A 13,477-nucleotide genomic window follows, 5' to 3' on the forward strand; every position below is an offset into this window, starting at 1 on the left:
TAGAGATTTTTGGCGGTGTCTGGTTCAACTGATCCACGATTTTGTAATCACTCTTCTTGATAATTCTCATAAATTCCTCCACGTCCTCCTCAAAAGAACTCTCGGGCACTTCCTTTCGCACTGGTTCTTCTTCAACTACAACTTGTTTTCCTTTTGTTCTAGCAAGAGCCTCAACATTGTTATCCTTCGGAACCTGTGGTGCAAACAAATGACCACTTCTCGTAAATCCTCCGGGTCCTCCCACATTACCCACAGCCGAACCAACTGTTACTGGAGTCTTATTTGACGAACCAATCGTCACTGGAGTATGATTTACTAATCTGGTCTGATTCTCTGGTCTTCTATTTCTGCAAAAAGCATTGTCATATTGCCACGGAATTGCTCTACTATTCTCAAAAAGTCTTCCACTAGAAGCAGCAATGGTGGTAGGGGTACTGATAGTTACTGGAGCATTAATCATTGCGGGGACACCAACGGTCACCGGAGCAGATATGGTCACGGGCGCAGCTACGGTCACAGGAGTACCAATAGTCACAGGCGCACTAATAGTTCTTGGAGCACGTACAGGACCTTCTGACGGTGTAAAGTAAATGGTAACAGTCGATACCTCTTCACGGTCTTTCACTACTCGATCAAACTGTAAACAACCTTCATTCATCAATTCCTGGATACCTTCTTTCAATTTCACACAGTCGTTTTCATGATTACCACAATCTGAACAATTCTTGTCACATCCCGGGAATACTCCCCCTTTAAGCAGACGTTCCTTCAACACAAACAACGAAGTCTGAACATCATTAATATCGACTACCAAGTTCAAATTTTTCCCATCTTCCACACTATTTACTCTGGGCCCTCCATGTTGAGGCATAGGATTATTCACCACATTCGGAGTAGGAGTAAAGTTAATCGTCTTGGCATCAATCAAATCTTGAACTTTATGGTGAAAAGCCCGACAATTCTCGATGTGGTGCCCTAGCGCACTGGAATGAAAATCACAATGGACATTAGCATCATAACCAGCGGGAATCCTTGTTAACGGAGCCATAGTGCGAAGTTCAACAAACTTTAACCTGAGCAGTTCAGGGAGTAATTCAGCATAAGTCATTGGCAACGGATCAAAATGACGATCTGACATTCTTTGTCTTGGTTGGAATTGGCGTTGTTGTTGTTGTTGTGGCTGTCCTCTTTGTTGTTGTTGAGGTTGGGTTGCTGGAATAGTCACAGCAGCAACTTGACGGTATTGTTGTCCTCTGTTTCCATTTCTCTGATTATGTATAGCATTTGTCTCACCCTCTCTCCTTCTGGGTGCCCCTGAAAATGGTTTCTTAGCACTTGAAGAACTTGAAGAACCAGGGTCTTGGATTTTTCCCGCTTTGATAAGACTTTCAGTTCTTTCTCCGCAAATCACAACATCCGAAAAACTACCAAATGGGCAACTTCCCATACGATCCATGAATACACCTTGCAGGGTTCCAATGAACATATCAGTCAATTCTCTCTCCAACATCGGAGGTTGTACTCTCGCAGCTAGTTCACGCCACCTCTAGGCATATCCCTTGAAACTCTCACCGGTCTTTTGAAACAAACTCTGCAACTGGGTTCTGCTCGGAGCCATGTCCATATTATGCTTGTACTGCCTCAGAAAAGCTTCACCTAACTCTCTCCAGCTTCTGACAGACTCTTTTTTCAAGTCCATGTACCAATCCAAAGAGGCTCCAGACAAGCTGTCTTGGAAAAAGTACATCCACATTTTTTCATCATCCGTATAAGCAGATATCTTCCGGTAGTAAGCTTGCACATGAGTTCGGGGACAAGAAGTGCCATTGTACTTGTCGAAAGATGGCGCTTTGAACTTGTACGGGATCCTCAACCCATCAACTAAACCCATGTTAGTAACATCAAAGCCCAAAGAATTTTGGCACTCCATGGCGCGAATCTTTTCAGCAAGGGCATCAACCTTTCTATCTCTCTCTTCCGCCTTTCCAAATTCATCATCATCACTGGGAATAGTGAATATATCTTCTTGCTTGTCAACCAAATGAGAAGGATGGTGAACTGGAGCACGTGCCGCTCGAGCATTAGCAGCCTCTGTAATTATGGGTTGTCCATCGATCCTAATACCACACAATTCGTCACCATTAGCATAGTTGTTGACAGGGTTGGTAACAGCAACGTCATTGACAGGGGTCCCTTCTGGCGGATTCTGACCGACAGGGGGAATCATAGTTTCTTGTCTCTGGACCAAGGCTCGGAGTTCTTCTTGCCCTTGCACTACCCCTTGCATCATACTCATGAACTGGGCCATGTTGGTCCTCATCTCTACTAGATCTGCTTGAAATTGATCCATGGTCTTCTGTTGATTCTGCCTTGTTGCGTAACGGTGCGGACGATACTCAACAATCATGTCTAAAACGGGAACAAGAATGACAAATCCTCTTCAAGAACACCTGTAATGATGCAAGAATGATATGTGTATGATGTGTATGCTATGTTTTATCATTTCTCAAGTATTCAAGAGTCTCGTCCACCTTTGAAAAATGGCAACCTGCACCCCTAAGCGGAACATAAACAACAAAGAAGCAACATACACTGAACGACAAGCAAAAGTGAAACACCAATAATCTCATCCATAGACATAAGAAATAAGGTTCATACAAACACAGTTCGAGCAAAGATTCAGTTCATCAGTGTAGAACAAGGAATCCCATCCAACAATCCTGGAGGTGGTTCTCAAAATAAACAACAAGACAAGCTAGGAAAGTCGTCCTTCAGGAATGAGAGTCTTCAAATACTGGCACTGATCCATCAATCGGTCACACTCTGAACACTCAGGTAGAGGGGTGAGCTTCTCTTTCAGTTGCACCCTGAGTTCAACAACTTCCTCTCGGAAACGAGATGCACGGATGTCACTTCCTCTGAGCTGGCTCTCTGTTGCATGCCTCAGATCTACCTCTTTCTTCAACTTAGCATCTTTATCCTTAAGCTGTCTTTCCAAGTCTCGTATCTTCTTTTTGTAATTGGCTTCCGCTTTTTGTAATCTCAAGCGTTCATGGTGCTCTTCATCCAACATTGTTTCTATCTCATCATAGGACCTCTTTTTGTTTCTTGATTTACTAGAACTTTCACCTTGCACTCCTTTGAGTTTATGAGCCAAATTCAGCCTATCAGCTTTTGCTTTGTAAAGCTCCATTTGGATCTCTTGTTCATTTTCTTTCAACTGGCGGTTCTCCATTAAGGCTCGTTTGTAGTACTCAGCAGGCACACTCTCGGAAAGGATCAAAGGCGGTTGCCCCTGTAATGGTTCCATCCGGTCATATGGTAGCAACAGAGTTCCAACTCTTTCCTTGACCCACTCAGTGTAAGCAGGCATAGCAATTGCAAACTTCCTCCCTAAAACAGATCCATCTTTTATACCAATATTCTCCTAAGCTTTTCCCACTTGCTCCAATCTTGCCGGATCGCTCCGTTTCTCAAAGTACACACTTTCAGCTATCTCGACACCTTGCGACCTTTCATTCATGACAAAACCCAACTGACGGAGAGAAAGAACCGGGTTGTAATTGATGCAACCCCTAGTTCCTATGAGTGGAACATTGCGAAACTCTCCACAACTCATAATGACGTTGCGCACATTAATCCTATAAGCTTGCCACTTGATATCATAAGATGTGAGCGACATGATCCTCTGAGTCCATTTGTGAGTATTCTGAGTATCCACAAACGGTCCATTGGTTGGTAGAAAAGACAAGAACCACTTGAGTAGCAACGGGAGACAACACCTGATAGCTCCACACTTACCATGCCTGCTGTGTATCGCATAATAGGTGTCAGCTAACAAGGTAGGCACCGGGTTTCCTCCAATGAAAATAGTGATTGCTACCAGGTCCACGAAACTAGGCATACTAGGGAACAGAATAACTCCATAAATCATGACAGCCAACTGAGCATTGAAAGCTACCCAATTTCCTTTCTTTGCTTCTTCCTTAGCCATCTTTACCAAGAACTTCAAGGATAAGCCCACAACATCACCGTTTGGTTTCCAATTATCGCTCACTTCCTTGATGCTCAAGAGCCTTAGCGACAACTTTGAAGTCTACCTCCTTTGGCACATCCAGGAAAGGTACTCGATTTTTGATTCGGACATTCATAAGGATGGAATACTCTTCAAGAGTGGGAGCTAGCTGGTAGTCCTGAAAAGTAAAGCAACGAAGCTCCGGATCATAGAATTGTAAGAGAGTCTGTAGAGGTACCAGATCAACCACCATCTTCAACAATGCCAAGATATCCCCATACTGATCATCAAAAACTTTTTGATTACGGCCGGTCACGAGATTACCAAATTCTTCCAAAGATGTCAACGACTCACGGTAAAAGCTGTAGGTGCAAGTCTTCCTCTTCAACTCTGGAATGACAACCATCTCTCGGTGTGAACAGACTCCTGAATAAACCTGAAAAATGATATGCATATGCGGGTTAACTTTTTTTATGCATTATTTTTTGAAAATGAACATGCTATGATGCAAAATGATGAAAAAATGGCTGGTTAGCTGTGTATCACAAGGCACAGGATCAAAACTTCAGCATGAATTCGGAACCGGGAACCATAGAACACAGTCATCAACTTAGAACCCATACTTCAGAACCAACGGTCACCAACAAGAACCAAACAAAAGTCACCAACAGGACACAGTCACCAACAGAACCTGTAAATGATTCATTCCCGCCCCACTCATGGGTGTAATTTAGGCCAGGGTAAGGTCAAGAGAAACGCAGGATAAACAATCCTTTCAAGAATATCATCATATGCACACCAGGTGTATGCAACGATAATACCCCATCAGAATCTGAACTGCTCGTGATACCATGTTCCGCTAAGTGGCGCCATACCACCCGCCTCCCATGAATCACTCTATTCCTAGGTGTCCTAAAGTTTACTCATAGCCTGTGTATTGGGCCTTTTACCTCTTGTGAATCCCACCTAACAGCGAAACAGATACACAGCCAGCATAGTATGCATGAAACGGTAAAGCGCACATAGGATGCAATGCAAGCAGATAAGTATGCAAAGCAATAAATAAATAACATACAATAGACAATAAACAAACAAACGCTAGGAAAGGCCCACTAGGGAAAATAAGTCCCCAGCAGAGTCGCCAGTTGTCGCTCCCTGGATTTCCCGAATCCAAGTACAAATGCGAAAAGAGGTGGCGCGGAAAAAGGAGTAGAGTCGCCAGCTATGTACTTTTATCCCAAGAGGAGGGAAAGTTAGTACTGCATAAGCAAGAGGGAATGGATAAAGGGGGATGGTTACGTGAAGGGAAGGTTATCGCACCCCTTCACGTCTATGGTACTCCACAGGATCCACTCTTGCTATTTATGTCTAAAGTGTGTGTATAAAAAGTCCTATATACGATGCGAAAGAGAGAAAATCAAAGTAGGGAAAAGAAAGAGTTATTGCTCGCACAGGCCCTACCCTGCTGCATACGTATCTCAAGAAGGATTGAGAATCAGAGCACCGTAGCTCGGCTAACCTATTTTTGTTTATTTTGTGTTTTTTAGATGAACGACGTTACTACGCAATCTACCGGATGCTCGAACTTTGGAGACTTACTCACCTGTAGTAGAAGGAGTTAATGTGTTCTTAAGAAAAGAAAATCAAAGAGTTTGTTTGTGTTTTAGGAATGCTCATGCAAAAAAGGAAGTCCTAGACGAAAGAACCGTGCTACCTTAATTGGCATGCAAACGAGAGACCATACGAAGCCTAGCAGTCCTATGGGGAGACGATCACACCACACAAAAACATATAGCATAAAGTAAACGCACCAACAAGGGGGCTCAAACATACATGGGTAGGGCTTTAGTCGAGAGGGGTCATATCAACCTCGACAAACCAGCCATGGAAAGGCAATCAAATGGGCTCTTAACCACTGACATTGAACGTCAAGGTGAGCAGATCAAAAGGGTAATGAGGATAAGGCCTCATAGCTCTTAACCCTGGACAGGGTGAGCTCATGACAAAACGTGGGGGTTCAGAAAGAGGGAACCCTCTCCACTGACTGACCGGACAAAAGATCTTGGGCTTTTGGTTCTGAAGCATCGACACGTAGTGCGAGCATAAAGAACGACACACTGAATAACGGGGGATTGACTACTAATCCCTTTTATCCGTCAATTGCCTCTTCATGGAGGTCTTTAGCACTGGTTCCTCCTCTTGGAGGTCTTTGGGCACAAAAGTAAACACACAAAAACATTGCCTCCTATCGAGGTCTTCCAGCTAAGAAAACAGTAAAATGCGGGAAAGATGTAAAAGGGATCAAAAGATCTACCACACGGATAAAGATCCGGAGTAACAACAACTAAAGAAGCAAGAAACCCAGAGATCTCTCAAGCTGGCACCATCAAAGAAAGCAAGTCAGCAAAGTAATCAGAATAAATCTCCAAATGGTATCCCACAAATAAAGTGGAATACCAAGCAAGCTATCTCTTCAAGAGTCATGTGAGCCCTCACAAAAACTCAACAAACAAGTTAGAATGACAAGATGGGGTGCAGTCAAGAGTTGCACCAAACATAAGAATCATAGCAACAACAGTGTCAGGTAAACAGTGCACGGATGCAATAGAAAACGTGTCATAACAAACACAAAACAGATTAGAGAGCAAACAGAAAAAACCAACCACTGTCATGATCGCTACTGCTTCGCTTAGCGAAGCTTCGCTACAGGTTCGCTTAGCGAGGTGCTAGCGAACGCCTACGGGTTCTGGGTTCTTCCTTGATAACAGTCCAGTTTCAGAAATCCAAAAGTCCAATGATACCCAATCTCCCAAATTTCAGAAACAAAGTAATTTAACATGCTAAGAATCGTTCTAAACATACATGCAAACCTAAAACCCAATCTCCCGAATTCAACCCTAATGATTCATTCTACAGAATTTGCAACATTGAAAGCATAAAAGAATGGAGACAGAACAAACCTGATTGAAGAGGTTGGTCGATTTTGAAGTGTAACGGTTAGGGTTTGCAATGCAACAGTTAGGGTTTGTGTGAGAGGGAAGTGAAAAGTGTGTGAGTCAGAGTGATTTTTTTCAGTGTGTATGGAGGCTGCACCCATTTAGGGTTTTGTTCCAATGAATTTTTAGAATTTATACTCTGATTTGTGTGGCTTGGTGGGCTCAAAATGAAGGCAATTCAGGTCTATGATTTTTTGGTATATCCGTAAGCTCGTTAGGCGAGTGAGGTAGCGAAGGGTTCGCTAGGCGAGCACCCAACGAGGTTCCAGCGAACACTCCCAGACTTGGATAAAAACATAGCTAGCACTTACTCGCTAGGCGAGTGTCCAACGAGCAGGTAGCGAGCAATTCCAGTAGCAACATCATCAAGGTTCGCTGGAGCGAATGAGGAAGCGTGGGCCTCGCCTAGCGAGCATGACGGTTCAGGAAGTTCCTTCTGGGCGCAGGTGACTCTGGTGGTTTATCTTGGGTCTCGCTAGGCGAACCATTCTGCTCGTCTAGCGAGCATGACAACTTAGGAACATCTTTCCAAATTTGGTAACCTGTGCACTGGACTTTTGTTCCTTCAAGATTAATGTTTTGAATAACGAATAGACCCCATTTAAACATGTTGGAAGTATCTCAAGTCATTCCCTAGCCATTTGACCCTCAGTTGACCAACAGTTGACTTTTGACTTCACGGTTGAATTTTGAACTGTACTGAGCCCATTAAGCATGATCCTTTAAAAAAAAACCTCTGGTTGGTGCGCAATCTCTCTTGTGTTGACTGATCAATCAGATAGAACCCACAAAGTGACTTGGATGATATCCAAACTTCTTGGAAGACAAACTCTTGGAGCTAATTCTGATTGACATGATGAAATACAATATGAAATGTTAAATGACCTAAAATGAATGCATGAATGAGGAGGGTAAATTTGAGGTGCTACAAGATGTTATCTTGAATAGTCTTCAGATGTTGAGTCTTCAGATACCATCGTTGAACTAAAATTTCAGATTATGCATGTGATTGCTTCTTAGATATGTTCTTGTTCAGAGTCAGATCTGATTTCTTCGTGTTGGATCAACTTTTCTGGACTACGACAGATGCCAGATATTGGTTTCCTCAAATTTGTTTTACCTTAGAAACCTGCACACTTAGAGAAAATTATTAGAGTACCAAATTGTTTCATTATTTGTTATCATCAAAACTTCGAGATATATTGCAGAATCCAAATCTTGTTCTAACAACTACTTCACATAATTCTCTAAATCCAGGTCTATAAACCTCTATAAATATCACAACACGAGGGTTGGGAGGGAGATTCTGAATTCACCACGAAATACCCCTAGATGTAGAGCTTTTCACCCTTGTGAGCTTTCTCTAGCCTCATAGAAAACACCATCAAATAGGGTTTCTCACAACCGTGAGCTTACCCTAAATCACCACAAACTCTAAAAGCTCTATCCATCCCTAACATGCAGCACAAGGATGCCACACATCTTACTTTTTTAGCAAGTACACTCATATTTTCAAAGAGGAAAATGTATGTGCATATAGATTAGTTAATGCATGTATTTTTGTTGATTATGACACTTGATGAGACTCACTTTCTATCTGTGCTTTTAAATTTTTTTTTGGAGGGATAAGTTAGGCATGTCTAACTATCATTATTTCTAGTTGTTTGATGGATTAGGTTGTATGTCTCCCGATCCTTTTTGATTTTTCTTTTTTTATTCAATAATTTGCATATATTAAAAAAAATAAAAAAAAATTAAACTATTTTAATTTTTAATTAAGTTAAATGCGGTGTTGATACAAGATTAACCCCACCGACAACAACATTTTCCTTATATTTTCTAGTATGTAAACAAGTTCTTCATAACTAAAAATCAACAACTTTCTAAAAAACAAGTATAATTTAGATATATTTAATTGTTTTATTAAAGCATATAAATTAATAACTGTGGAGACACATAGGTGATTACAAAATACACGTTGGAATTACGGGGTTTTATACCCATTTTGAGGGGTTTTTAACCTTGCAAATTACTTTATGGGATTTTTTTAACTTCCGGAGATAAGATTTCTGTAGAATATATGCGGGGATTGTAGCCAACTTTGATACCAAATCACAGGGGTTGTATTTCGTGGGTTTTAAACCCCCACAGTATGTAGACTTTTATACCCATATTTAAGTTGGTTAACTTTTTATCAACCAGTTATTTTTAAATAATTATATTAAGAATTTTATATATTTATTTTTTGAAAGTTTTTTATTCACTCTGTTTTTAGATTATAACTATTGTTATTTAGTATTAATTATTATCAATACGTCAAAAAATTTTAAAGATAAGTTATATATATATATATATATATATATATATATATATATATATATATATATATATATATATAATTTAATCAAAATTGATAACAACATAATATGAATTATTAACTTGAAGATAACAAAATTAATGTGTAGTTTAAAACATCCTGCTTTATAGATCCAACACATATATTTGAATCATGCTAATCAGTGTCTCGAATCCAGAGCACGAGTTAAAAATTCTAAATAAACAAAATATTATATCTTTAATGAATTAAATATACACAATATTTTTTTTATTTTCAATATATTAAATATATATATTTTTAAAAAAATTGTCTTTTAGTAGATTGAATATATACAGACAAATTTTTTTAATGAATTGAACACACACAATATTCCTTAAAAAATTTGTTTCCAGCACATTGAATATATACACACAATATATATATTTTTCTTTGTGAAAATCATCTAAGCCTTGATATTTTCATATTAAACACTAATTACTATAACATAAATCTACACTTTAATTATTACTCCCCCGTTTTAAAAAACTGTCATTTTAATAAATAAAATTTGTTTCAAAATAAGTGTTATTCTTATGTTTTTAATATAGAAATGATTATTATATTTTCAATTATGTCATTTAATTATTACTATTTATACTACTTTCAATGTATCAATAGACCTAATTTAATAAAAATGTATCATCTTATAATAATATCATTATATTTTTTAATACATATACCAAAACGATATTTTTTTTAAAATAATCAACTTTTTCAAATTATATACTGAAATTGTTGGGGGAGATTTTTCACTAGGGAGCATTGAATATAGTGGGATTTCCGATACAAGAGACACACCACATATTCACCCAAAACTTTAAGGTGATAAGTGAGTGGGTTCTCTCACTTATAAATGCTCAAGTCTCCACATTATCAACCAATGTGGGACTATTATCCACACTACTCACACTTGACACATTCTCAACACTCCCCCTCAAGTGTGAGTCCACAATGCTCCCCCTCAAGTGAAAGCTCTACTTACTTCTCTTGTATCGTACGGAACGTTTCTTATTCACCCTCCTGGCGCCGTTGACACTCTTCAACGGAACGTTTCTTATTCACCCTCCCGGCGCCGTTGACTTTCGATATAAGTAACCTGGTCCCTTTCTGAAACCAGACACTGATACCAAATGTTGGAACATAAAACTCAAAACTGAAAATTGAAGGTTCAACAATGGTGGAAGAAAAGAAGATTGGGGAAGATGAAGTTGAGAGAGAAAAATAGAGAGAATAGAGTAATATTTTTGGATGAGTATATTTTTGCATTTTTTACTTCATCAAAAGTCACATCCCGGGTTATGACGACCTTCCGATTTCTTCCATCGAACAACTTGTTCCCTCTAGTAGAATGATATCCTACAAATATCAGCTTCTCACCCTTATCATCCAATTTCTTCCGAAGTTTGATCTGGTACATGACGATATGCAATCGATCCAAAAATGCGCAAATGATTCAAATTTGGTTTGAAGCCACTCCAAGCCTCTTTCGGTGTGAGTTTCTCCAGCTTCTTAGTGGGACACCTATTCAATAAGTAGGTGGCTTTAGACACGGCCTCACCCCACAATTCCTTAGGCAAATTCTTCCCACAAAGCATACTACGCACCATGTTCATTATTGTACGATTTTTCCTCTCGGCAGCCCCGTTTAGTTGAGGCGTATACGGAGGCACCACCTCACGCACAATTCCCTCAAGATCACAAAACTTCCCAAACTCACTAGAGGCATACTCACCTCCACCATCCGTTTTGAGAATTTTGAGCTTCCGACCGCTTTGGCGCTCCACCATGGATTTGAAATTCTTGAAAACTCCAAATACCTCATCTTTTCTCTTGATAAGATATGTCCAAAGCTTCCTACTAAAATCGTCAATGAACGTAACAAAGTATCGATTGCCACCATAAGTCTCTACTTGCATCGGTCCGCAAACGTCGGAATATACCACCTCTAGTAAGCCTTTGGTTCTTCGAATCGCATCTTTGCTAAACACATTCTTGTGTTGTTTAGCCTTCACACATTCCTCACACAATTCAGTTGGAATACTAATGTGTGGCAGCCCCGTTATCATTTCACTTTGTTGCAACTTCCTTAGATCCCTAAAAGTAAGGTGACCAAGACGGTAATGCCATAACCACTCTTCTCTACTTGCCGCGGTAGCTAGACAACGATGCTCCATAACCTTTAACTCAACCTTAAAAGTTCTGTTGGCAGCCATCGGCGCTTTTAGAATCAACACACCATTTGAATCCAAAACGCGTAAAATCTTGTCCTCCAACCGAATTTTGTATCCTCTTTCAAGTACTTGGCCAATACTTAAAGGATTACACTTAATTCCCGGTATATACAAGACATCTTTGATCCGCGAATGTCCACCATTCCTCTTTCCGATCAAAACATCTCCTACCCCTTCGGCGCTTAAAGTGGTGTCGTCGGCAAATTTGACTTTACTTTTTGCCACTTGATTGATTTGCACAAACCAATCTTTTCGACCCGTCATATGTGTTGAACAACCGGAATCCAAGTACCATTCATCTCTCCCTTGGACTCCATCACGAACAGTAACCAACACATTTCAATCCGAATGCATTTTCTCGCTATTTTCCGGAACAGTACAACTGTTGTCCCGCAAACTTTCACTGCTGTAGCTGCTGCCCGGAACATCCGTAATGCCATAACTCCCCTCCGTGATCATTACTAGAAGTGTGTCCTCATCATCTACCTCTTCCCTAGCAACCTTGGCTTCATTATTGTGATTCTCGTTCGATTTACCACGACACGAATTTGCAAAGTGTCCAAACTTTCTGCACTTGTAGCATTGAACCTTACTCACATCACGCTTCTTGAAACCATTGCTATGACCACTATCATTGGAGCTACATTCACCCTTTTCACTCGTCGAATGCTTTGAATTTTGCGAATCATTTGAACCAAAATTCTGAAAATTTGATTGACCTCTCGCCGTAAATTTTCCTTTCGACCTCTTATTCTTCTCATTGAAACGCGCTTGCAAAGCAATCTCCGCTTTGGCTTTGTCGGCGCCTCTCTCATCCATCCTTTGTTCATGTGCCTCTAACGAACTTTGCAATTCATCTTTGCTCAAAGTTGTTAGATCCTTTGATTCTTCAATAGCCACAACTATGTTGTCGAAACGCAGCGTTAACGAACGCAATACTTTCGATACAACATTCTGCTCAAGAATCGTTTCCCCACAAGATTTGATTTGATTAACTAACCGGGTAATGCGTGTAATATAGTCGTTGATCGTTTCTTTATCTTCCATTTGTGTTAACTCGAATTGTCGCTTGTAAGTTTGTAACCTTACAATCTTCGCTTTGACGGCATCGACATATGCTTTCTCCAAGATTTCCCATGCTTGCTTCGCCGATTCACAATCGCCAACCTTCTCGAAATTGTTATTATCAACACAAGAATGAATCAAGAATAGGGCTTTGTAATCCTTCTTCTTCTCTTCTTTGTGTGTAGCTCTTTGAATGTCGGTAGCCTCTGTCCCTAATTGCGTAATTCCATTGACGACGATCTCAAGCACCTCTTGATAACCAAACAAAACCCTCATTTGTTTTTGTCCATTTATCATAGTTCTTCGAATCAAGAATCGGGAGATTGGTGGGAATTCGATCATTGGAGACGGTTGCCATTGTTGCAGCGGATTAGGATCGATAACCAGGCTTTGATACCAATTGTTGGGGGAAATTTTTCACTAAGAAGCATTGAACATAGTGGGACTTTCGATACAAGAGCAACACCTTTGTGAGAGACACACCACATATTCACCCAAAACCTTAAGATGATAGGTGAGTGGGTTCTCTCACTTATAAATGCTCAAGTCTCCACATTATCAACCAATGTGGGACTATTATCCACACTACTCACACTTGACACATTCTCAATAAAAATAACCATGTTTTCAATTTATTTACCAAACTAACCATGTTTGTGAAAACATGCGTCATTACAATTGACACATGCATGTAAAATGTAAGAGCGTGCGTCAATTGCAGTGACGCATGCTTTCAATTGACGCATGCATGTAAAAGCATGTCAAATGTAGGAGCATAGGCCACTACAATTGG

At 40.1% G+C, this 13,477-nt stretch overlaps 1 protein-coding gene across 1 annotated transcript; it reads right to left on the bottom strand.

Annotated features, from left to right (window-relative positions):
• Positions 1-11,958: 11,958 nt before the first annotated feature.
• LOC127136707 (uncharacterized) lies at positions 11,959-12,981 on the bottom strand. The gene has a single exon (XM_051063240.1). It carries the CDS (start codon positions 12,979-12,981, stop codon positions 11,959-11,961), a length of 1,023 nt encoding a protein of 340 aa, XP_050919197.1.
• Positions 12,982-13,477: the final 496 nt, after the last annotated feature.

The sequence above is a fragment of the Lathyrus oleraceus genome, chromosome 4 (genome assembly GCF_024323335.1).
Source record: "Lathyrus oleraceus cultivar Zhongwan6 chromosome 4, CAAS_Psat_ZW6_1.0, whole genome shotgun sequence".
Taxonomy (NCBI): Eukaryota; Viridiplantae; Streptophyta; class Magnoliopsida; order Fabales; family Fabaceae; genus Lathyrus; species Lathyrus oleraceus.